At 45.6% G+C, this 24,271-nt stretch overlaps 1 protein-coding gene across 2 annotated transcripts in view; it reads left to right on the forward strand.

Moving 5' to 3' along the window:
* Positions 1-2,004: 2,004 nt before the first annotated feature.
* The window catches only part of Ankrd50 (ankyrin repeat domain containing 50), a 44,235-nt gene continuing 21,968 nt past the window's right edge, over positions 2,005-24,271 (forward strand). Inside the window, exons 1-3 of one of the 2 annotated variants that reach the window (XM_076864366.2) lie at positions 2,005-2,213; positions 3,000-3,109; positions 3,240-4,481. In XM_076864366.2, coding sequence (XP_076720481.2) covers positions 3,970-4,481 — 512 coding nt within the window. In that variant the 5' untranslated portion in view covers positions 2,005-2,213; positions 3,000-3,109; positions 3,240-3,969. Of the gene's footprint in view, positions 2,214-2,665; positions 2,726-2,999; positions 3,110-3,239; positions 4,482-24,271 lie in introns of those variants that run through there. The other variant, XM_076864367.2, reaches the window with a different exon arrangement.

The raw sequence follows: 24,271 nt of genomic DNA on the forward strand, positions 1-24,271 counted from the left end.
GTCAATCAGTGTTGCATGGCAAACTAAGTCATGATTAAAACTGTTCCATTTACGTATGAGGTGCCAAAATGCATACTGCTATCATGTATAACTAATTAGAACAAATAATATATTTTTTAAAACTGCTTAAGCAAGCAAAATTACACTGAAATTCCACTTTACTCCAGTTAGAACATCAGCCATTAAGAATAAAAACAATAATAAATGGTGGACAGGATGTGGAGGAAAAGGAACACTTTTATACTGTTGACGGGATTGTAATTTAGTACAACCAGTTTGGAAAATTAGTATGGAGGTTCCTCAAAAGACTTGGCATGGAACCACCATATGACCCAGCTAAATCACTGCATAGTATTTATCCTTAAGAATTAGTCATACTACAGCTACAGATGCATACCCATATTTATACTGCTAGATTCACAATTGCCAAACCATGGAACCAGCCAAGGTGTCCATCAGTGAATGAATGGATAAAGAAAATGTGGTATGTATACCCAAAGGAGTTTTATTCAGCCAGGAAGAAAAATGAAATTATGGCATTTATAAGAAAATGAATGGAACTTGAGAACTTGGGTTAAGTGAAATAAGCCAAACTCAGAAGGTCAAAGGTGGTATGTTTTCTCAGATATGTGAAAGCTAGAGAGGAAAAAGGAAAATAAAGGTGCGTGTGGGGGGCGGATCTCATGTAAATCTATAAATCGAGATATCAGTTGAGGGGAGGGACCAGGGGGAGGGAGCAAGCGATAAAAAGGACAAATACTGGTTAATGCTACTGGCCAAATTGTTACATTGTGTTCATGTACGAATATGTTACAACAAATCCCCCGTTATGTACAACTATAATGTGCCAGTAAAACTATTAAAACAAATAAGCTGTTTAAATCATAATTTATAGTTTCATAAAATCAACTTTCATCTAATTATGTAAAAATTAAACTTTACTGTCATTTTGGTTGTGTTCTGGAAAAAGAACCACCAAATTAAGGGTACATAAGTTAAAGCTAAAAATTAAGCCTCATGCCATGAATAAGCAATGTGGGAGAGTAAGCACAAGCAGGTCTATTTGGTAGTGTTTCTACTTACGTAGGCTTGTTATACTTTGAAATTCCTAAAACCAGGGAGATTGGCTTGGTATTTTGGGAAACATACCGGAAAATAGGAGAACTTTTCATTTTTGCAAACACAATAAAAATAATAAATGAGCTACGTTTCCCACTCCGTCGGTTGACTCACACCTATTTTCCTAGCAGAAGCCCGGGATCTAGACCTCGGGCGCAGGGCGAGGGAACAGCGGGCGCCTCCTGCACGCAGCGAGGTGGCAGGCGGCGCTGCAGCGGAGCGTCCCGAACGGGCGGGCGGCGGCGGCCCGGCAGCGTCCCCCCTGTCCATCCCTCGTGGAGTTCTGGGCTGGGAAAGCATCCCCGCAACTCAGTGGACGGAAAGGCGACCAGGTCCGCGCGGGGCTGCGAGCCCAGTGGCCTCGGAGGCGCGCAGCGAGGGAGGGACGCGGCCCGCAGGACAAAGGCAGGCTCGCGGCCGAGGGAGGCGGCGACTGCCGAGAGCTCCGGTCGCGAGAACGCACCACCGCTCTGTCCTCCGCCCCCCGTGGAAAGGTGGAGCCCCGACTCCCGCCCCGAAAGGCGCCCCCGCCGAGCAGCAGCGGGTCCCCAGCGGCCGCGCACGCCCGGGCACGGGCCGCCAGGGAAGCGGGGAAAGGCCTCAGGGGCGGGGCCTGCGCATCCGAAGGGGACCTGCCCGGGCGAGCGAAGCTAGCAGGGCCCCGGGGGCGGGGCGCTCGCCGGCGAGTTAAGAAGGGCGGACGCCGGGGGCGTGGCCTGGTCGGGCGGGTGAGGCAGGTCGGACGGCGGAGGCGGGGCCTCGAAAGCGGGCGGGGCCTGGGCGGGCGAAGAAAGGGCGGGGCGGGGCCTAGGGGCGGAGCTTTGGCGGCGGGGCGGAGCCGGCGGGTCCCGGCTGCCCGAGACAGTCACTGCCCTGACGGCGGCGGTGGCGGCCGCTGGCCGGTGGGGGTGGGGAGCGGCACGGCCCGGGCTGCTGGGGCAGCTGGAGCTGGCCGTCGCCGAGAGCCAAGAGGCGGATCTGCAGCTGGGAGCGCACCCCAGGCCGGCAGAGGAGGCGGCTGCAGCCGGATCCGGGAGCGCTGCTGGTGGCGGCGTCTCGCGCAGCCAGTGCCTGAGGCGGCGGCGGGGCCCGAGGTACCGAGGGGCGGCGGCGGCAGGGCCGCGGTGCCCAGGGGCGGCGGCGGCGGGAGCGAGGCCCTCCTTCGGTCGGCAGCGCGCGGCTGCGGCTGGGCTGGCGGAGACCCGCCTCCCCGCCGCGCCACCCCCGCTCCGGCGCGCCCGGCGCCGCGGGCCAGGAGGGTTGGGGGCGCCGCGCTGGACGCCGGCCGCGGCCCTCGCGGGGACTCCGAAGACCCCGCACCCTCCCGCGGACACACCCCAGGGGCGGGGCGGGCGCCGGCGGGCGTGCCGGGCCGGGGGACCGCGGTGTGGGGCGCGGCCTCTGCCAGGCGGCCAGCCGCGGCGGCCCGAGCGCCGGACCCGGACCCTTTTGTCTCCCGGCCGAGCTGGACTCGGGCTGCCCCGCCGGCGCCGCTGCCCCGCGCCCGTGCTCGGGAGGAGTTCGCCGCTGCGCGGAGCGGGAGGTGGCGTCCGACCCCGTCCTGCGCGTCGCCCTTGGTGCAGCGCGGGGAAGGAGTCACGCTGTAGTGTGTTTAATTTATCATTCGTGGAAGGGACCGTCGCCTTCCCTTTTCTGTTAACCAGTTCCCATCCCGCCGCAACCCTGGTGTTCTTTTCCTTGATTTTGCAAACTACCAACAAAGAAGTGAGGGAGTCAGTCGACAGCCCCTGACGGCCTTGCAGGGCCAGCTGAGAGCGCTTCCTTGGAGGCGCTGTTCCACCAAGCTAGCCTCAGAGCCTTCTGGCCAAAATGAAGGGTGTCGCTCCATGTGCATCAAGTCTCTTTCTCTCCCTTTCTAGGATGAAAAGGTTTCAAAAATCGATATTAAATTATTAAAATCGGCTGATTGGGAATTACAACCATAGAAGAAAATAATGCAAAAGGGAAATAGAAGGAGTATCTTTGAGGGGTAAGTGTCCCAACTTCTTGAAAGTGCCAGAGATGAGGTGTTTGGATTTTTGAGATTAATGGGTGAATTGTAAATAAGCTTTTAATATACGGTATTTTGCACTAAGATATTTTTGTTTGTTTCGTTTTAGTTACTTATGGAAATTGTGGATTACCTGGACATCTTAAGACCCAGGAACCTGTTTATTAAGAATCTGCTGTCTTGAAAAATGCATTTTATGAATGCTTTGAATTAAGAAGGTGTAAACAGTGGTTTGTCATTTCTGCCACATAAGAGATAATCTGAATCAGTTCCCTCACAGTTGCCCAGATGCCTAAAACTGGCAAGAACTAGTACTTGGAGTGATCATCCTTCAATAAGAAATACAGAGCTACCTATGTACTATATAAATGTTATCTCTTTGATAACATTTAAGATAATGGACAGCTTTTCTACATCTAATTTTCATACACACAATTAACACTTGGAGTCTGGAGAAGCATTTGTTATATATTGAAAGACTGAGTTTTCTCTATTTGAGTTTTCCAGATTTATTATTTCATCTGTATGCTTGAAATCTCCACAGTCACATAAACTCCAGACATAACGATGGAGCTATATAACCCATCAAGATATACAAAAACTATTGGCAAGCTTTGGAACCAGTTGTTTTTGCGTCTGTTCAACAATTAATATAGTCTCTGCTAATCAAGAATATGGAAGCAAATATAGTCATGCACATTGTATTGATAAATTGTGACTGTTGAATTTTTCTGTAACTGGTTACTTTTGTCATTCAAATGCAAGTTATGTCCAAATGGATATAAAGACTATACTGGTGTACCTAGCTCCTAGCCAGTGTTGAAGATAGAAAACCTATTATGACTAATCCTTGGGAAGAAAAAGTCTGCAAAATGGCCCAAACGAGTTTACTGCAAGGGAAGCAGTTTTACTGTAGGGAGTGGGTTTTCCACAAGCTTCAGCATTGCCTCCAGGAGAAATCCAGCTGCTGCAGTAGTGCTGTCAACACACCATCCCTTGTGATGAATTCTGGGAATAATGCTGGTGCTGTCTCAGGAAAGGCAGCTGCCTGGGGTGTGTTGTTGGTAGGAGGGCCTGGTAGTGGCAAGACAGCCCTGTGTACTGAACTCTTATGGCCAAGTTCACCTACAAGCTTGCAGAGAGGTTTACATCGCCAGGCTTTGGCCTTTCATTTCTGCAAAGCCCAGGACTCTGATACTTTGTGTGTTGGAGGGTTCATTAGAGGTCTGGTTGCCCAGATATGCCGCAGTGGACTACTCCAAGGATATGAGGACAAGCTACGAGATCCAGCCGTTCAAAGTCTCTTACAGCCTGGGGAATGTGAGAGGAACCCAGCAGAAGCATTCAAAAGGTAACAACAAAGAATGTCATAGTATTTAGGTTTCTGTGCAACAATTAGTTATTTTTAGCTAGGTTTTTTTTTTTTTGTTTTGTTTTGTTTTGAGGTACTTTTACTAGTGCTGTGCAGTTGGGCTTAATCGGTGGTTGTGAGTACAACTGTTTATTTTAGTATGGGAAGAAACAGAACTTTGTATTGCACAGTATATAGATTAAAAGTAAGTCTTAACTGTTCTTGTTTAGTAACAGAATGTTCCGTTTCTAACAGTAACTGTCAGTGGTAAGGGGAGTCTGTTCTTACGATAAAGAAGAACAGTTAGCTGCCTGGAAACCAGGCCTCATTTTCAGGGAGGATGAACTATCTATACTACGAGCTGAAGTAGAAGGACTCTCAGTGTAGAAGCCAGTACCTTTTTGTTTATAGCATATTATTTTTTACATGAAAATTTTTCCTTAAAAGGCATCATAGGCATTGAGAGTCTGAAGAAAATTTGCTAATGTGGTTTTGGGATTATTCCCATATTAACTTATTGAAAAGTTGAATTATAAGTTTATGTGATATTTATAAAATAGTGAAAATTTAGGATTATTTTAGTGCTTTTAGTGAGTGGTGCAGAGAACATTTTTCCCCCTAATTTTAGTTAAGCATTTGTTCATGGTGAGTGGACTGATCTAAGCAAGTTGCTTTTTGAAGTGGCTGCAGATTCAAAATTTGCTCAAGAAAACATAATTTCTTGAAAATATGATTTTTGCCTGACACTTCCTTGGTCATTGTGAAAGTGGCAATTGGTTATTGTGTGCTGGCTGTTGCCTCCCTTCTACTTGAGTGACTCATTTTGCCACACACCTTTTTCTCCCCATATTAACTATGCTTTAGCAGGTAAAAGTTTGTGCCCCAAGGATTATGGAACACTGTGCACTGGAGGTTTGTATGAGTGTGTCTCCAGGAGGACTTGGAACAGTTTTGAGTAGCTCTGAAAAGGGGGATGCTTGTTTTTATGGTCTCCTCAAATCTAGTGTCATGAAATCTATAAAGTTTGAAGGCATATTGATAATATTTAGTAATTATAGCAAACAGTATGTTAGTCATTGTTCTAAGAGTTTTATAAATATTAAACCATTTCATCTTCATAATATTCTGTGAGATCATCCCCATTTACATATGAGGAAACTGAGGGATAGAAAGGGAAGTAAACTGTCCAAGCTAGTTATGTGGCATTTGAAGTTTATCTCTCCATATTTGTAATAATAGGTTTCTTTTAAGGACTTGATGAAAAGGGGAGTGATGTAGAAATTGGTGTGCAGTGAAGTTGGAGAGTGAGGGCTGGTTCACGGTGTGGCTAAGAGTTAGGAATGATAGTGTAGAACTTAAACTTGGGAGGGGTTATTAAACTCACAGAGTCTTGCTTTTGAGAAGTATAGGACTCTTGGCCTTTTAATCTGTCAGTGCAGTCCAGTGGAAGTAGGGTGCGTCTTTTGGTCATCAGAATCAGGCTTAAAACTGTTACATCACTCACCAGTCTATGAGGATGTCTGAGTTAATGCTTGTGGCACGGACGGGAGATGGCAGGTGTGATGGAGCGGGTCCACTGTGCAGTCACTATGATTGAGCCAGTGAGGGGGTCTTGAAAATGAAACTTTCCCTTTTAGGACACTATGGTCTCTACACAAAAACATCTTTTATTACTTTTTCTCAAGATAACCATCAATAGTGAAGACCTGAGTTTTAATCTCTTTGTCATCAGTAAGTTCATAAACTATTTGGATGACACCTAAAATAATTACTTTCAAAGAATTCAAGAAAACCCTAATTAATTAAAATTATATAATTTTGTAATTTATTGGAACGCATATATAAATTTTTAATACCTAAATGTTTAAAATCCTGATAACTATATACTTTTGATGTCCTAATACTTAAGCACACCTCTCACTATAGTATCATTGATTTTTCTAAAAGAAATTTTTCTCTTACTCAGTTGTTCCTCATATTTTCTTTTTCTTGTGTAATTTACAGTTATTAAATTTAGAGCTGTGTGTGAAAACTGCACCAACACTGTTTTTCTGATTGACAGTAGGTGCTATTCTTGATAGTGCGTGCTAATCACTTTGTCTTTCCATCCTATATTTTCTGTGTCTACACTTGCTTGCCTTTTTACCACATTAACCAGTAAGAAATCCCTCACCGGATGCTGGGTTTCTCACCCTCCAGAATGGAGGACTGAATAAACCTCTCTTGTTTATAAATTCCCCATTCTCTGGTATTTTGTTGCAGAAGCAAAAAATTGACTAAGTCAACTGACTTCTTAAATAGGTCCTTCAAGGAATTTTAATAGGAACATATTGTATCAGGGCATGTATAGTTGTAATTTAATAGCCAGACAGTGGGACAGAGGACCATTGTTTTCAAGGAGTTATGGTATTTTGAGGGAGATAGAAGTAGCTATGTGATGAGATGAAATATAAATGTAAGCAAAGATATGCAAAATCTATTTTTCACTTTAAACAAAAACAAAATCCAAAACCAGCTTTTATATTGTTATTTTCTTAACATTTAAAATTTGATAATGTTGATAGTTCCACATAGTCATGTGAAACAATTTATTAGTAGTGAGAAATTGATAAAGAAAAAACCCTTATTCTCAGATCCACTAAGCTGGGGAACTTTCAGAGAAGTGATTTAGTAATAGATGCTTTTTTTACCACTTGATTTTTCTTCAGTTTTTCTTTCTATTTTTCCCTATATTTTACTCTTAATACTAGGTGAAACACATAATATTGTATGCTGATTTCTTACATGCAATGATATTACTGAGTTCCATTTTCCTGAATAACAAAGAGAGGTAGAAGGAATTTCATATTAATCTAGTTCCATACTGTCATGTTCCCTTCAGACTTGGCACAGTATGTCATTTCTTAGATTTAGTTGTCATGAAATTTTTTTAATATCAATTATTATTTTTTAAAATATTTTTTAGATGTAGATGGACACAATACTTTTATTTTATTTATTTACCATTTTGTGGTGCTGTGGATCAAACCCAGTCCCTCCTATGTGCTTGGTGAGTGCTCTACCACTGAGCCCCAGCCCAAATATTCTTTTAGTTGTTGATGGACTTTTATTTATTTATATGCAATGCTGAGAATTGAACCCAGGGCCTCATACATGCTAGGCACATGCTCTACCACTGAGCCACAACTCTAGCCCTAACATCATTAATTCTTAACCGCAAATATCGAGAGCAAACACTGTGTGTTTTTGAGAACAATTCATAAAAAAAAAATTTCATGACAACTAAATCTAAGAAATGACATACTGTGCCAAGTCAGAAGGGAACATGACAGTATGGAACTAGATTAATATGAAATTCCTTCTGCCTCTCTTTGTTATTCAGGAAAATGGAACTCAGTAATATCATTGCATGTAAGAAGTCAGCATACAATATTATGTGTTTCACCTAGTATTAAGAGTGAAATATAGGGAAAAATAGAAAGAAAAACTGAAGAAAAAGTAAGTGGCTAAAAAAGCATCTATTACTAAATCTGGCGAGCTGTGTTAGGTTGATTTCTGTGGGAGATAAAGTAGTGAGCAGAGCAGGCAGAGTCCTGCCTTCATGGAGTTTGAATTCGAGAATAACTGAGGTAAATAAGACACATTAATTTCTGTTGTTGCTTTTTCATTGTATTTTTAACTAATTTTGGAGTTTTATGATTTTTACAGGTCTGTTATTAGTGGAACTAAGTTGAAACCATCACATTCTTAGACTGGTTTCTCCATTCCTGCCCCTTCCACTTCTGTTAGGGCTTTGTGTGTCTTGTTGGACGGCTCCTTGTCTAGAGTTGGCTTAGAGTGGAGTTCCCTGGCAGACCTGGGACTGCAAGATGCCTTCCAGGATCCAGGACCTGGGGAGCGGCTGGAGGGTGGCTGAAGGTTGGGCCTGGTTGGAGCTCCAAGTAAACCTACTCTTGGGCCTTGAACCCTGGGTCTTTGTGGGACGTGGCTGGCACAGAGCTGGAACTCCCGACCCTCGTCCTGGTCTTGTCAGAGCCTGTGTTTATTTCAGGCCAACATCTGCAGGACCAGGAGTGAGTCTTCTGTGTGGCATGGCTTCCTGTGTCGCCCTGTGGAGTAGGAGGAAAGAGTGTCTTCAGGGCACCCCAGATGAAGCATAGACAGAATGAAACGGTGATGAAAATTTAAGATTAGTTGTCTAGATTTTGAGGGTTCAGCAGGAAACTCGAGTCCATGGTGGAAGGCAGCGTGGCTTGGTAGGACAAGATGGCGAACTGGGAGACCACCCTGACACTTGTTGTGTCAAATAAGAGTCCCTCAATGATGGACTATTCTTTCCCAGCTTTTTATCTGTTTCTGTAGCATTGATGGTTCTTCATTTTACTCTCTCTCGACTTCTACCTTGAGTTCTCCTTGTACCTCTTCTGTTAGGCATATGCTTCTTTATGACATCATTTCTGAAGAACTTTTTTATATTGACCCTAGTGCTTTCTGTGGCACTTTACATACCATAATGCTAGCTGTCCTCTGAAGGACAGCAGCACACAAAGCTGCTGCCCATCTAGACTGTCACAGCCTAGCTGAAAGAACGCCCAAGCTCTTCATAAGAGAAAACTGTCAGATCAGGCGAGGCAGGCTGCGACCAAAGGAGGCAGATTTAAAAGGGCCGCTGAACAGGCTTTATTGGGATATCACTTCCGGGCCGAACTCCATCAGGCCCACAGAGGGGACAGGGGAAGGGTCTGAGGAGAAACCGCGTGGAAGCTCAACCAGACTGGACTTTTATGGGGCTTACAGCAGGAAGGGAAGGGCTTGGGACAGGAAAAGGTGTCTCTAGGGTCCCTTGCCGCCTTGGAGTTGGTCAGGGGAGTTGGCTGAACTCCAGGATTGGCCAGAGGGTCCTGCTGATTGACGGTGTTAGTCAGGAGATCTGGCTGATTGACAGGCATTTCCGCCAGCACCTGATTGATGTTCTTTTCCAGCGCGGGCTGCTTTGTTCTAAGTTGCCACTAAGTCACCACAAAGTCACCACCACCAACCTAATATTCCAGCCTTTTTGGTGATATAGGGCAGCAAATTTCGGTCTAGCTACTACCTGCTTGTTTAGGGGTGTCGTGGGGGGGGGGGGGAGTGGCTTGGGTGTAGGTTCGGTGGGGAGGCGACTGTAGAGGTGTAGGAGCATCTGGTTGTAGGTCACTCTGGCAATTTCACTCACGTGCTTTCGAGCGAACCTGAGGAGGCAGGGAGCAATCATTAATAGAAGTCCTGTTACTAATATAGGAGTGAGAATGGGAGTCAGCCACACAATGAGGGTTGAGTTTAGCCAGCCTGGCCAGGGGTCATTTGATGGTTGCTGTTTAAGCCTTTCACCCAAACGATGGAGGGTGTCAACATTCTCTTCGACCAATCCAGTTTGGTTGATATAATAGCAGCATTCTTCTTTCAGGAACAGACAGGTTCCTCCTTTATCTGCGTCAAAAGATCTGGAGCTCCACAGTTCTGCAATGAGACTTGGACAAGAGATGTTATTTGCCTTTGTAGGGAAGCGAGAGAGGTGGCTGATGCCTTTACTGCTTCCTGAAGTTATTGTTCAAGCTTCTGAGTAGCGGTTACTGCATAACCAAGTCCTCCTGCCCCGTGTCCAGTGCGGGAGGAGGCCAGGGAGAGGTCAACTACTACTGGTAGAAAGACGGCCCTTCTTGTCCTGGAAAGGGAGGTGGTGACAAGCCATGTTAATTCAGTCTCACTGTACAGAGTTAATTGGGGGACCAAGGTGGAAGGAACACAAAAAGAAAACGGCATGTTGAGGCTTAGATTTTTTGTCAGGGTACCATTGCACCAGAAAAAGAACCCAGGCGTAGCAAAGGTTAAGGAAGAAATTCGAACAATCTGGTCACAGGGTGCAGAACCTGAGGAAATGTAGCAGCAAGAGAAGTTCCCTGATAAGTTACGAAAAAGAGGTACTTCCTCAAAGGCTGGAGAAGGGGGTCCTTGGGGTCTAGTTGAGGTATTGAGCAGAAAATCAATGGGACTCACAGTTAATGGAGTATGATCCAAACCTGCGCAGAGGAAACACTCTGAAATGTTATTCACTTTGGACAAATTGGGAAGCTGAAGGCCCTGACGTATTAGGGCCACCCATGAGAAAGGTCAGCTTCAGAATGGGCAATTGCATCCAGCTGGTGTTGGAGTTCCCTCTCTTGCTCCTGGATGGTTATGTGAATTTGAGGGAGCACTTGTATATAAGTTCTCCATATTCTGATAGAGGCTGAGGGATGCCTGGCAAAACCCCATGAATAAAATTTACCATCAACCCCAGAAGCCATCTTGGGTTCCATGGGTCCCAAATAGTCAATTTAGTGTATGCTTGAGTCTCATAGCAAGGCTTATCTAGGAAGCGTTTTTTTTCATGAATTATAAGGGCACCCGCCATAGGTGTCAGGCCAGCGCTTACAAGATTCCTCAGTTTGGTCTGATATGAAGTGTAGCATTGCTGAACATAGTGGGATGAGGTGGCCCGGTTGAATCCAGTAACATTAAGGGTGACGGCCTGATTACAGCCAATGAAAGGGCAATCGCCTTGGCCCATAAACTGAGAGCGGGTGGTGCCATCCTGTTGCCATGTCGCTTGGATGTAGAAGCGCCATCTGTGGGTTAGGATAGAAGCTTGAGAGAGATTAATGATTAGTAAAAGAAGGAGAGGGTTGGCGAGAAATCTTGAGTTTGGTGGGCCCCAGCATGGAAGTATGACTGTATGGGGTCGTTGGGGATGGAAGCCTCCAAATGATGTTGAGGCCTTTGGAGACTAGTTGAGCAGCCTGAGAAGTGAAGGCCAGACTGTTGTCTGACTGGATGAAGACAGGAAGTCCAAATCTGGAAATGATCTGCTCAATGAGAATGGAGGTGACGGGGTCAGCAGTTTCCCTGGAGGTAGGGAAGGCTTCTATCCAACTGTAAGAGAGTGCTATCCCCAAATCACAAACAGTTAAATCCTGTGTCAAGGCCTGACCAAAGAGGTAGGGACTGTCCCTGAAGCCTTGGGGTAGGCCTGTCATGTCAGCTCTTGAGACCTAAAGGATGTAGGGTCTTCCCATGTGAAGGCAAAGAAGTCAGGATGGAGGGGCACAGTAAGGAAGGCAGCTTTAAGATCCAGGACAGTAAAGTGAGTGGTCAAAAGGGGGATATGAGAAAGAAAAGCATGAGGGTTGGAAACCACCGAGTGGATGGGAATAATGGCCTCGTTAATTAGGCGAAGGTCCTGGACTAAGTGATAGGCTCCTGAGGGTTTGCGTACCAGAAATATGGGAGTGTTGCAGGGGGAGTCAGTAAGGATTAGGAGTCCCTGGGCCAGTAACCCGTCTATAATGGGTTTAAGTCCCTCCCTGTGGGTTTTGGAGATGGGAAATTGGGGACACGAAGGAAATTTAGTTTGGGGTTTCAGCTGGATACGGACTAGCTTGTGGTGGGAGGCTACGGAGATGTCCCAGATCTGGGGATTGACTAGGTCAGGGGGCAGTGGCACAGTAGGTACTGTCAGGTTATTAGAGAGGGTAAGAATTAGAGGAAGAAGGAAGTGGGGGGTAGTATTTTTGGGGTGTAGTTGGAGAGTGGCTCTTAGTAGTTGGAGAACATCTCTGCCTAGGAGAGGAACTGGACAGGATGGAATGTCCAAAAATGAGTGAGTGAATGGGTATCCCTCCAGGGCACAGGCCAGCTTAGCAGTTCAGTTTGGGGAGGAGGGTTTGTCATCAATCCCCATAACTGAGACCTGGGAAGGAAACAGAGGCCTAGCATGGGCAGGCAAGACAGAATAGGTAGCCCCCATGTCCACAAATAAGGTTATGGACTTACCCTCTGCCAGGAGCGTTACCCTGGGCTCGGCGGGGGTGATGGGGGTCTTCGAGTCTGGGCTTCTTCAGTCTTCTGCAAACCCCAAAAGTTCAGGAGAAGGGACTGCCTGACTGGTCATACCCCTGCGTAGAGGTGCTGAGGAAGGGCATGGGGCAGTCAATCTTCCAATGTCCTGTCTGCTTACAGGTGGGGCATGGCCTGGAAGGAGGCTGTGGGTTTAGGAATTGGCGAGCCCAATGACCTTCGAATCCACATTTGAGGCAAGCCTCTGGTGGAGAGGAATGCTGGTTCCCCTCTGAAACTTTTGCTGGAGATGTGGACCTCAGGGCCGCTGCCAAGGCCTGGGTTTGGGGTGGTACCTTTTTCTGCAATGGAGCCTGCTTCAAAGACCATTTTCACCAGATCTCAGATAGGGGTCCAAGGGTCCTCCTCAGCTCATTTGAGCTTTTTCTAATATCATGAGCCGATTGAGTAATGAAATGGGTTGCTCACACTGTAGCCCTGATGGAAGACTCAAGATCCAGATTAGTGTGTTTGGTTAGGTCCTCTGTAAGGTGGTTGAGAAATAAGGATGGATTTTCATCAGGATTCTGGGTAATTTCCCTCAGTTTATCAAAGTTAACTACCTTATTAGAAACTGCTTGCATGCCTGCTATAAGATATTGGACCATGTGAGCACAGTGACGGCGACCTTGTTGGCTATCTTGATAGTCCCAGTTAGGTTCAGTTAGGGGAACAGCTGCTTCACCTGTGGGGAGAGTCATATCTGTTAAACGAATTTGGTCAGCATGATCTCCAGCAGCCTGCTGAATGCGGGCTCGCTCATCTGGGGTCAGACTAGAGGACAGAACAACATAGAGTCATGCCAGGTAAGATCATAGGTCTGGGAGAGATATCGGAATTCCTTAATATAAGCAGAAGAGTCAGCAGAGAAGGACCCAAGAGGTTTTTCAATCTGGGAAAGATCTTGAAGTGGCTACTTCCCTGAGAGGACAAAGGAACTGTGGGTAATCTGATAAGAAGGATCAGTGGGACTGGGTGTGGGCACTGACGGGAGAAGAGAGGGGTGAGTGGGTGGAGGTGATCATGGCTGTAGGAGAGGGGGAAGAGGAGAGGGGGGGAGGGGGAGGGGGAGGGGTGGTATCAGTGGAAGAGGTGGGCAGAGAAATCAAGGTAGCAGGAGAGGAAGAAGAGAGTGGGGGAGGTGGAGGGGGAGGGTCTTATCAGTAGAAGAGGTGAGCAGAGTGGGGGAGGAGGCTCGGAGGGATCAGGAGATCCCACCCACTGCAGCCAGGTGGGACCCATTCTGCCTGCTTGTCAGAACCCGGGTGGCAAAGGGAGGCATGCGTGGGGAGCCAGAGAGGGAGGGAGGAAGAGCGCACGTGTCTGGTGGCCAGGCAGACTGGAAGCGTGCAGACTGGGCCACGGGCAGTGGCTGCAGCGGGGAGGGAGAGCAGACAGGACAGGAGCAAAGAACAGAGAGAAGGTCGAGAGCAGAGGGCAGAGGGCAGGATGGGAGTGATTCTCAAAAAGCCTGAGCGTTGTTTCCCACTTCCCTGTCCGGCGACAGAAATTGTCCAATTCAGTGAGGGTTTAAAATCAACAGTTCCTTCTGGGGGCCATTGTGACCCATTGTCTAATTGCAGTAAAATACCAGGCAGTTCCTGAATGAGCCCTAACTTGGCAGAATTTGAATATAGACACCCAAAGGACTCTGGGGTCTAAGGAGAGGACTCTGAGTTTCCCATGAGCTTCTGGGTGAGTGGGAGCAGAAAAAGGCGTCCCAAATTCTGTCTGCACTCACCTACGGCAGATACGGGCCAGGGTGGAGGTTGAGGCGTCCCTACAGCCTCCGCGGGCCCCAGCGGTTGGCCATCCTGGTTGGCAGGGGGCTCTCAGGAGGACTGGGACGTCTCCACAGTCTCCAGAGCCCTGAACAGAACCGGCAGGGCCTATGGCACGTGCGTGACTTACGGATGGACCCCGCGGACAGACAGAAAGGGTCTGGAAGGTCAGAGGAAAGGATGAACTTACCCCACTCCTGTTGGCCTGGATCAAGGGGGAAGGGATGGGCTTCAATCTCCTAGGGAGAAGCCCAAAGATCCCTTCCAGGGTTTCGGCCAACATGTCAGATCAGGAGGGGCAGGCTGCGACCAACAGGCTTTATTGCGATATCACTCCCAGGCGGAACTCGATCAGACCCACAGAGGGGACAGGGGAAGGATCTGAGGAGAAACCTCGTGGAAGCTCCACTGGACTGGACTTTTATGGGGCTTACAGCAGGAAGGGAAGGGCTTGGGACAGGAAAAGGTGTTTCTAGGGTCCCTTGCCCCCTTGGAGTTGGTCAGGGGAGTTGGCTGAACTCCAGGATTGGCCAGAGGGTCCTGCTGATTGACAGGAGTTAGTCAGGAGATCTGGCTGATTGACAGGCATTTCCGCCGGCACCTGATTGATGTTCTAAGTTGCCACTAAGTCACCACCAAGTCACCACCACCGACCTAACAAAAACAGAGATAGTTGATTATTTAGGTCAGTTTTAATTGCAGACCAGGCTGGTATGGTGATTAATTTATTAACCTGCTGTCTGCTGTTGAGCGTGTGTGAATATGGCATCAGTCCAGGTAGTTTTAAGTGGTCAGATAACTATCTCCTGTCTCAACTGGCTCCAAATGTTTTTGGCACACTCAACAAAGGGGCTCAGAGCAGGAGAGCTGCTGCCTTCTTGCCCTCGCTTGTGGAGTGTTTTCTCCACAGAATATTCTACTTCCATAATCCATCTGGTACACCTAGTACCATTTCAGATAGCCATCGCTGTCCATGCTCAAATATTGTCAGATGAAAGATCACTGAAAAGTGCTGGGATTGTCCAAATTTAAAATAAAACAAATCTGTCAGTGTATTTTCAAAAACAGTTTTCTCAGTCTGAGGCCATTTTCCATTGTGGTCCTCTTGCTTTTGACTTGGAGCTGTGTTGGGTGGACTTCAGGGTGGCCTTCCATTCATTCCAAGCCTCCCACCCCCTCCTCCAGCCCTGTCTCTCCATGCTGGGTTGGCTTCCTGGGCCTCACAGAGAAGCACCTCCTGCTTTGTTGTGGTGCTCTGGGCCACTTGCTGAGCCTGCTGTCCACCTGTGCTTTGGTGGCTCAACATGTCGGCCCCGTTTGCATGTTGGTCTGCTCAAAGCCAGCCACACTCTCCATTCTGCTCTGCAGTCTTGTAGTTTTATTCACTTTGGATAAATTGGGTTTTTTGCTTGTTTGTGTAGGTCAGAGAGAATACAGTGGTACACTTCAAATTCAATATATTCTCTGCCCAATTCAGGAAATTTCACACATATATTCCGATTTTTGTGTGTTCCTGTGCCAAAAAATAAAAATGTCCATTTTGACAGTATTGGATTCTTACTCCCCTGAAGTGGGTCAGCTGCTGTTTGTGTGGGGGAGGGGGCGCATGCTGCATGCTCTGATCTGAGCCAAGCCCCGTCCCTGCTTTATAAGAGACCATTTCATTTATTTCATTTATTTCTGTAAGTCAGCCTGGCTCTTGGAGGCATTTTCAAACACACCAGGCTGTGTCTTCCTTCAGATGGGCAGCAGATAGCCTTGGGGGTGAACAGGGAGTGCCGTCTGCTCCCTTCCTCCCTGCCTCCTGCTCCTCCTGAACCTCCTAGAATCTCCCATTTCTGCAGGAGGCGTAGCCTGTTGCTCTGCTCAGTGCTCCATCTGCCTTGGCCCAGAGGCTGTGTTTTAAACTTTTTTTTTTTATTATTTGAGTGTTCTTCCTTTGAGAACCTCCTGCTGACTGTATTCCTTGCTGTCCCCTCCTCTAGGTTCTCCCAAGAGTACCCTGAGAGCTTCATTAGATGTTCTTTCTTTGTGTGTACCCCTACATTATTTTCTTTCATGGCTCCAAAGTTCACATTAATACAGCCATCAGATCTGCACCCAGAGCCTCTGTCTGTTCTCAGGAGCATCTCTTTGCACACAGCTGCCCTTTCTAACCCTGGTGTGTTCAGACCTGCTTCTTTAGCAGTGTTTCTGTTCATTCATTTCTTAAATCCTTGGTGCAGGCCATGTGCCAGATGCATGCTAAGTTAAGCCTCAGGGCTAAAGTGGTGCGCCAAGTAAGGCACCGAGTTAAGTGGGAGGAGGTACACTGAACAGAACATCAGAACTGGACACACAAGTCGTGTATGGTGCGCGCCATGAAGGAGGCCATGGCATGGTGGGAGAGCGTGTGATGAGATGCTCCTGCAGTGTCTGGAGTGCTGGGAAAGCTGCTGCCTAGGAAGTTCTCCATAATGGCTCCATTCTCTGGGCCCTTTCTACTCAGAAGTGATCTGAAGATAGCAGTGCTGGCCCCACCTTGGAGGTCGAGGAAGAGGCAGAATCTCTGGTTCCTGACTTAGAATCTGCCTTGTAACTGGACCCTAGTGTCCTTGAGATTGAGAAGCACTGCCCTAGGCTGGATTCTAGCATTTTCTTTGACTCTCTCCTATTATATTACTCCTGTCTAAGAAATGTCATCTGTTTTTTGGATTGGTTCTTGTATTCTTTTACTAATTTAGAATTTGTATTCATCTGTTCCTGGTCAGTCTGTTGGATTCCTTTGTGCACAGTTTCCCAATGCCTTCTGCAGGTCCTTCCTCTTGCCTGTGGTAAGCTGCATAACCAATGAAAATTTCTCTGCCTAGCGTTGAAAACTCTTCATGACTCAGTTCTGCCTCCTCTCAGGTGCACAGCATGTTTCTATGACCTCAGCAGAGCATATTTAGCACATTCATTCTTTTAAGAAATATTTTCTAAGCATAGCAAACAGTGGTAAAGCTTTTAGCGATACGGACAAGTAAGCGTATTCTTATTTTTCTTAATGTTTAGTAAGGGTATTATATACTTGGTGAAACTATGAAACTTTTTTAAAGTTTATTTAGCCTCTTACTTTGTTGAGTGATTTTGCTATTTTTTAATTTTATGAAATAAAATTGCTTAATTTTATGAATTAAAATAAGTGAATACTTATTGTCTTTTCTTACAAATCTCTTTGGACTGTGTCCTGGTTGTTTGTGATCTTTAGTCTCTATTGATCTCATTGGTGTCTTCAGACTTTATCATTTTCTTTTAAATTTCAAACCTATTTCTCTATCCCGTTATCCTAATCTCATAAAGATCTTAAATGTCATTGCCTTTCTAGTGCACCATGTCTTGATTTGACCACACTGACACTGTGTTGGGCTGAGTTACTACCTGTGTTCTTTGTCCCTCTGAGTACCCATGGTCTTCATCATATGGAGAAGTGGGTATCTCCCACCATGTGATTTTGGCTCAGCCCTGAGGTTTACTGTGGTCAGTGGGACATTAGCAAAAGTGACCTGTCAAACAGAGGCTTAAAGTGGGATTTGTCCTCCTGTGTTTCTACCATCATTTCCACAAGAACCTACCCAGGACTTGGAGATGGTCCAGGGTTGAGGACAGAGGTGAGGAGGGACAGACCCGTCTGCATCTTTTGTCCAGGAGAGAGCAGATCAAAACATGCAGGCAGAACAAAAGAGAAATCATCGTTATTTTGAGTTTTGGTATTTTGCTGTACCATTGTAAGAAAATAGCTAAAACACAGACTGAGAACATAATATTCCAAAGGGGAAGTCATTGTTTTTGTTAAAATCTGGGCATCGCTGTTGATTGCTAACCTGTACTCAGCCCTTTCCTGAGCCCAGGGCTCCTTCTGTCCTCCTCCTCCTGCCTCCCCTCATGGTTGCCCCTCGGCCACTGTTTCTTGGCAGAAGGACCACAGTAGAGGCAGGCCTCCTTGCCTGCCTTCCTGATGCTGGGTCCCTCTGTTTTCAGACAGTCCAAGCCTCAGATCATGTGGCTGCCCTGCTGAAACCCCCGAGTTCCTCCTGGTCTGCTCCCTGCCCGCCCTTCAGCTTGCCATCCCTCTCTTGTGCCCCTGCTCCAAGCTCCTCCCTCATGGCCCTGTACCTTCTGAAGGAGGTGAGACCAGCCAGCAGAGGTCTGGCTGGCTGCCAGCCTGTCATGGCTGGAATGCCCTCTTCAGGGCTGCCTCTGCCCTCTCCCTCTCCACTGAGCCCTGTGGAGTCTCCCTGTCCAGTCAAAACCACATCACCCTACTTCGTTTTCTTTCTGAAGTTTAGTATCTGTCATGATCTGGAGTATTTCTGTGTGCATTCTCTTTTCCTTGACGTCCTGCCTGCCTGTTGGAATGAAGAGAGTGAATGCCTGTTTTATCCTCCTGTGTTCTTAGGCCTTAGGGACTCAGTAACTATTGCTTGCATTAATGGATAGCTACTTATTCTAACTTAAAACATTGTCATTTTGGTCAGTTGGTAAGTTGTATTGCTTTAACCATGTCAGCCTTTTTCATCTGTGGTTGTGTGTGTGTGTGTGTGTGTGTGTGTGTCTATGTGTAGAGAAATTTAAATATACATGAAAGATAGTTATAGATGAAAAGGATCTGTTTTAAACCAGTACTTTTGATTATTTTATTTCTATCTTTTCAAATACTGTTGACATTCCCTTTTATTGACTCTTTTTTTTTTTAAGGACATTGCATCAGATTATGTCATGTGATGGAGTCTCTGAGGTCCCTTTTACCTCTCCATAAATCTATAATTTCATCTGTGGGGTTCCTATTTCTGAAAGATTATCAGTAAAAAATTCATATTCATTTGGAAAAGTGGGGAAAACTTTTTAGGTCTACTCTTAGTGTGTGTGTGAAGTTGCTGAGAGAAATAGATGTCACCCAGTGGACCTAGTGGGATTCACAGGGAAAATTAATGGCACCAAAGGAAATATACAGTTGGAGAAAAGGAATTTGTGGGGCAAGTGATAGATTCCCTACCTGCAAGTGTTCAGTTATATAGTGAAATAGGTAGAAAAGCAAATACACGTACCCACCCACTTTTTGCCATATTTGCTTCGAATCTGTATTTGATTTTGTTTTAAAGAACAATCTACACTTTTAAAAACCCTGTGTGTCCCTCCTAAATCCGGCCAGCCATAGGTGAGTACCCTGTGAATCTGCTCTTCAGCCCCGTGGCTTGAGCACAGAGGAGGTGTGCAGATCGGCTTGTAAGGTTTTGTTCTGTAGCCATGCTTTTCAAGCACCTTCATTCTAGATACCCTTTAAACTCAATATTTATTGAGGGTCCAAAGAGCTGGTTTTTTATGTAGGTTATATCTATCAGCATTAGCTGTATTTGAAACTTAAATTGATAATTTTATATAATGTTTTAGTGTAATGATAATGATAATAATAAAACTATACATGCAAACAAATAAAATTTTGATGAAAGAATACCTATATTATCCAAGCCAGAAATAAGCGGGAATGAAAAACCAAAACCAGCACTTAAAACAGTGGCTTTTTCATTCTTTGCAAATGGTTTTAAATATTGAACTTAAAGGCCAGCTGCATCTCCAGCTCTGCTTCTGCATGTGGCCTCTGGAAAACCCCACCTCGACCTTGGGAGAGAGCGACTTTTCTGAAATGATCTGAGACCTAGGGTCTCCCAGGCCTATCCAGCTTACACCTAGCAAACTGCCCTTGTGTGTGGATGGTGCCGCACCCCTGGTGTCATCCTGCAGCACCTTCTGTGTAACACTGCCCTTTAGGTGTGTCCTGTTGCATGGGGCTGATGATTCACCAGTGTATGGGCAGAATTCTATTCCGTGAGCCATCATTCAGTTCTCTGTCGTCTTGTTGTTTCTCATTTGGAAATGTGCGCAGCTGTCTTACTTCATGAAGCAGTGCTGTGCTGCTGAGAACATTCTCAAGCATCCTTTTGAACCTGTACTAGGAGTAAAGGAGGAGAGGTGCTGCAGCCCGCTTGCTGGGGGCCAGGGTGCTGGGCCGAGGGGTGTGCGTTTTCATCTTCCACTCTGCGACATGCCTCCAACTGCCCTTGGAACTTCTGTCCATTTATGGTCTTGTAGAAGTGTGTATTGAATTTTCATTTTCCCACTAGGCCACCAGCTTTTGCTTTGTTGTCAGGTTCTGTATGTTGTGAATTTCTGTTATGTCTGTGTTGTAATCAGATAGTAGTGAATGCATCCAGAATCCCTAATATCTAATAATTATGTGTTTTAGTTCTCTTATGGAATTTTCATTGCTGATTTTTATAGCTTCCATTTGTTGTTGGAATTCTCCATGTTTCACCCATTTATATGCATCTATTTTCTCCAATATTTTAATCACAGTTATTTTTAACCTCTGAGTAATTTCTCAGCCTATATTAATTATCTTTTTTCTATAGATTACTAATCTCCTATTCTTTGCCTTTTCCTATCTAACAGTTTTTTAGTTGTATGTCAGATGGTGATAGGTGATCATGGTGGCAGAGAAGGCTTTCCCCCTCCCTGCTTGGCCAGGCTGGTGAGGAACTGGTGCAGTGAGAGCAAGCTGGGCTGGGTCCTTGCTGACCTTGGGAAGGCCTCTGCCTCCTGTCTGTGCTTGGCGTGGTTGGGCTGGTCAGCTCTCCTCAGCTCTGACCACTTGCTAATTCCCTTCCCTGGGAGATGTTAATGTGTGGTGCTTTTGGCCTTGATTCCTTACACATCCTGGAGTTTTGTGTTTAAAGCAAGCATTCTGGCTTAGCAGAATTCTTCTCTCACATGCTGGTGGCTTTAGACACACCTGGCCTGGTCTCTCAGGCTTCTAAGCACAGCCCACAGTTTAGCAAAGTCCCTTAGGGAAACTGAACCTTGTGTTCAGGACCCATCACACATGCACTCTTCTCTTTAAAAGGGACACACTGACTCCTACAAACCTTGCTGGCTTTGCTCCCTTGGTAAAGTCCCTTAAGGCAGCCCAGTCCCAATTCTTAGTCTGCACCTGTAGAATTAGCCTGTGTCCCCAAATCAACAAATGACCCCTGAGAAGAAATCAGCAATCACTTTGTTCCTCACTTTGAAAGAGCTCCTGTTCTGGAGTTCCAATTCATCTCATTTTCTTGCTTTAGCAGCCCCCTCGTGTCTGTAAAAATACAGTTGTCATTTTTCTCTCTCAGCTGCCAGTTGCTACAGGGGAGGTTGGTGCTGGGGCCTACTGTGCTTCATCCTGCAGAAGGCCCTTGACTTTTCTTGTTTTACTGGATTTATGCCTTTGCTCATTAAGTTATTTCCATTTTAAAAAGTCAATTTTGCCCCTGCCCTTATTTCTCTGAACAATACAAATGCATTTTTTAAGCCCTTAGCAATTTGGTGAGTTACTTTAGCTTAGACGCGAGTACACACTCCTCTTCTAGGTTTGCTGCCTTCTTGCTGAGCGCTGAGTTTTATTCCACCCTCTTTGGAACTCTGTTATTCTTACTCCAGGGGTTATTGATCACCTTACCATTCTGTCCCCAGTGTGACCGACTATGAGGGCTGCAAATGGAAAGTTCCTCCTGCAAGCTGCTGACTTTTTCGATTCAATATTGACTTGAAGTGGTCAGTTGCTGTCTCCACTGCGGCTAGCTCTGTGTGCTCCAGTGAGCATACGCCCCCACGTTTTTAATTTCATCTTTCTTTTATTGTTGTATTGGCCAAGCCCCTGTCCCAGCTCTGGTTTCAGACAGTGAGTCCTGGTGCTGGAGGCAGGGGACTCCTAGTCCCTTCACTCCCACCAGCAAGTACCCAGGCTGCCACCGCACACACTGGGGCAAGGAAGGCTCAAACAGTGTGGCTTTTCTGTTTCTGACTCTTCAAAATGCTTCTTCTCTTTGGTTATATTTTTCTTTTTGTTTTCATGTTCCATATCTCTGGGCTATGTTTTAGCAAGGGCTAGACAGTTCATAAAAATGTGAAAGTATTATAGTCACTAGGCAAAAATTCAGGGACACATATTATCCCACATTTTGGGCAAACTTTTTCCTGATTTTAATTTTCAAGTAATTTACTAGGTTCTTTTGGTTTTTCTTTTAAACTAATAGGTAATATTCCATCCCAAACTGGTTGAAAGTACTAATGATACTTCTTTTTCTTCTTCTTTTTCCACATGCTTTAGATAATGATTGGGCTAATTTTGTTTCTAAGAAAAGAAGATAGAATCTAAGTTTGTTTTCCAAGAGAATACATGATATATTGATTAAAAATGACTAGTACTTTAATTTTTCTGCTTGACTCTCATCTTCTGTAGGAACTTAATTTTTAAAGTCTGGGTTTTTTAGAGAATTTAACAATTTGTTAATGAAGAGATGGTCAGCATGCACTCTCAATGATTTCAGAAAGTGCTCGGTGCTCAGAACTGCTCTTTAGAGCAAGCAAACCTCATGCTCTGGGCAAATACTGTGCCACTGAGCCACCTGCACAGCCCCTAGATTTTATACTGTTTTGATGTTAAATTTCACCAGATGGTAATGACATTTCAGGCTCCAATATTCAAAATAGATAATCTGATAATGCTACTTGGTGTCAGTCAACTGTCACTATAACAAATGTCTGAGCTAATCAACTTTGAAAAGATTTATTTTAGCTCACAGTTAGAGGCTCCAGTCCCTGATGAGGTGAACCCATTGCCTTTAGGCCTCGGGTGGGACTGGTGGCAAAGTAGAAGGACTCTCCTCATGGCCTGGTGGTGAAAGAGGACGAGGAAGGGCAAGGGTCCCACTGTCTCCTTCAAAGGCCCCCTTCGTGACCTGAAGACCTCCAAGTAGGTCCCGCCTTTTAAGGTTCTGTTACTTCCCAGTAACAACAAGTTGGGGACCTGACCTTTATCACATGGGCCTTTATGGGACATTTATCCCAAACATAGCCTAAGTGTCATCTGATTTTTAAAACTTCTTAAAATCAAGGTAATTGATGATGAATGTAGAAAAAAGTATAGATACTTTAAACAGTGTCTTATCTGAGGGTACTTTGGGTGGGTGCACCTTGGTGACTTTGCGGTAGCTAGCATGTATCATGCAGCAACAAGATGGAACCTGCAACAGCAGTCTTTGTGTATTGAAGGCACATTCTGATAAATCACAGAAGATCATTGCTGACACCTTCTTGCTCTGTTCTCGCAAGGTAGCAAAAGGATGAGCCAGCTTCTGAGGTCTCCTTTACAAGGGCACTAATACCCCATTCCTGAGGGCTCTGCCCCTCTACCCACTCACTGCCTAGAGGCACCCCTGACACGTTGGAGGCTAGGATGTTATCTGTGAATCTTGGGGGGAATGCAGACATTTGGACCATAGCTAGATGATTGTTTATGTTCAATTTTTAGGTGTGTTTGAAGGAGAAAATGAATTAGCATGAACACCACATATATTTGATTTATGAGACAAATACCTTACATCCCTGTAACCATCACATCCAAGGAGAAAGCCACTGATTAAAAACAGCTACCAGTTATATCACTCCTTAGACATACTTTTCAGGGTTTACATATGATTCCCTGTGTTTATTACTTGAGAATTTTGGTTCTTTATCCACTTTTGGAAGTAGAGCAGCTTGAATTAATACACTGCTTTCAAGTAGATCAGTAATTTTGGTTTGCTATTATTGTATTCAAAATTTTCTCTTCTGACCCCATTTTATTTCACCAGATACACACAGTTTTTCAGAGAAAAACTATTTTTCCTTCTTACTGCACTATTTAGGAGACTTAGGAAGGGGTAAACAATTGCATGACAAATCAAAATCTTTGTATATTTAGAGCAGAATGAGAAATCGCTCCTAAAAACTGTGTTTCAGGAACATTCCATGATTATTGCAGCAATATTGCATTGCTCATAGGCCAGGGAAATAACTGGAATTTTAGCATTCAGGGAGTTAAAGATTTAAGTATTCTTCTCACTTTTAGAATCACTGGAAAGCACAATGCTTGCGTGAGTGCGTGCGTGCAGGAAACTTGAGGATGTTCTGAGTCCCAAGTGCAGTGCAGTGGGAGAGTTGCCTTCCTGTTCAGAGTGTGAGTCCCAGAACCTTTCTCTGCTCCTTTCCACCTGGCTTGTCCTC

This window comes from Callospermophilus lateralis, chromosome 8, assembly GCF_048772815.1.
Source record: "Callospermophilus lateralis isolate mCalLat2 chromosome 8, mCalLat2.hap1, whole genome shotgun sequence".
Lineage (NCBI taxonomy): Eukaryota > Metazoa > Chordata > Mammalia > Rodentia > Sciuridae > Callospermophilus > Callospermophilus lateralis.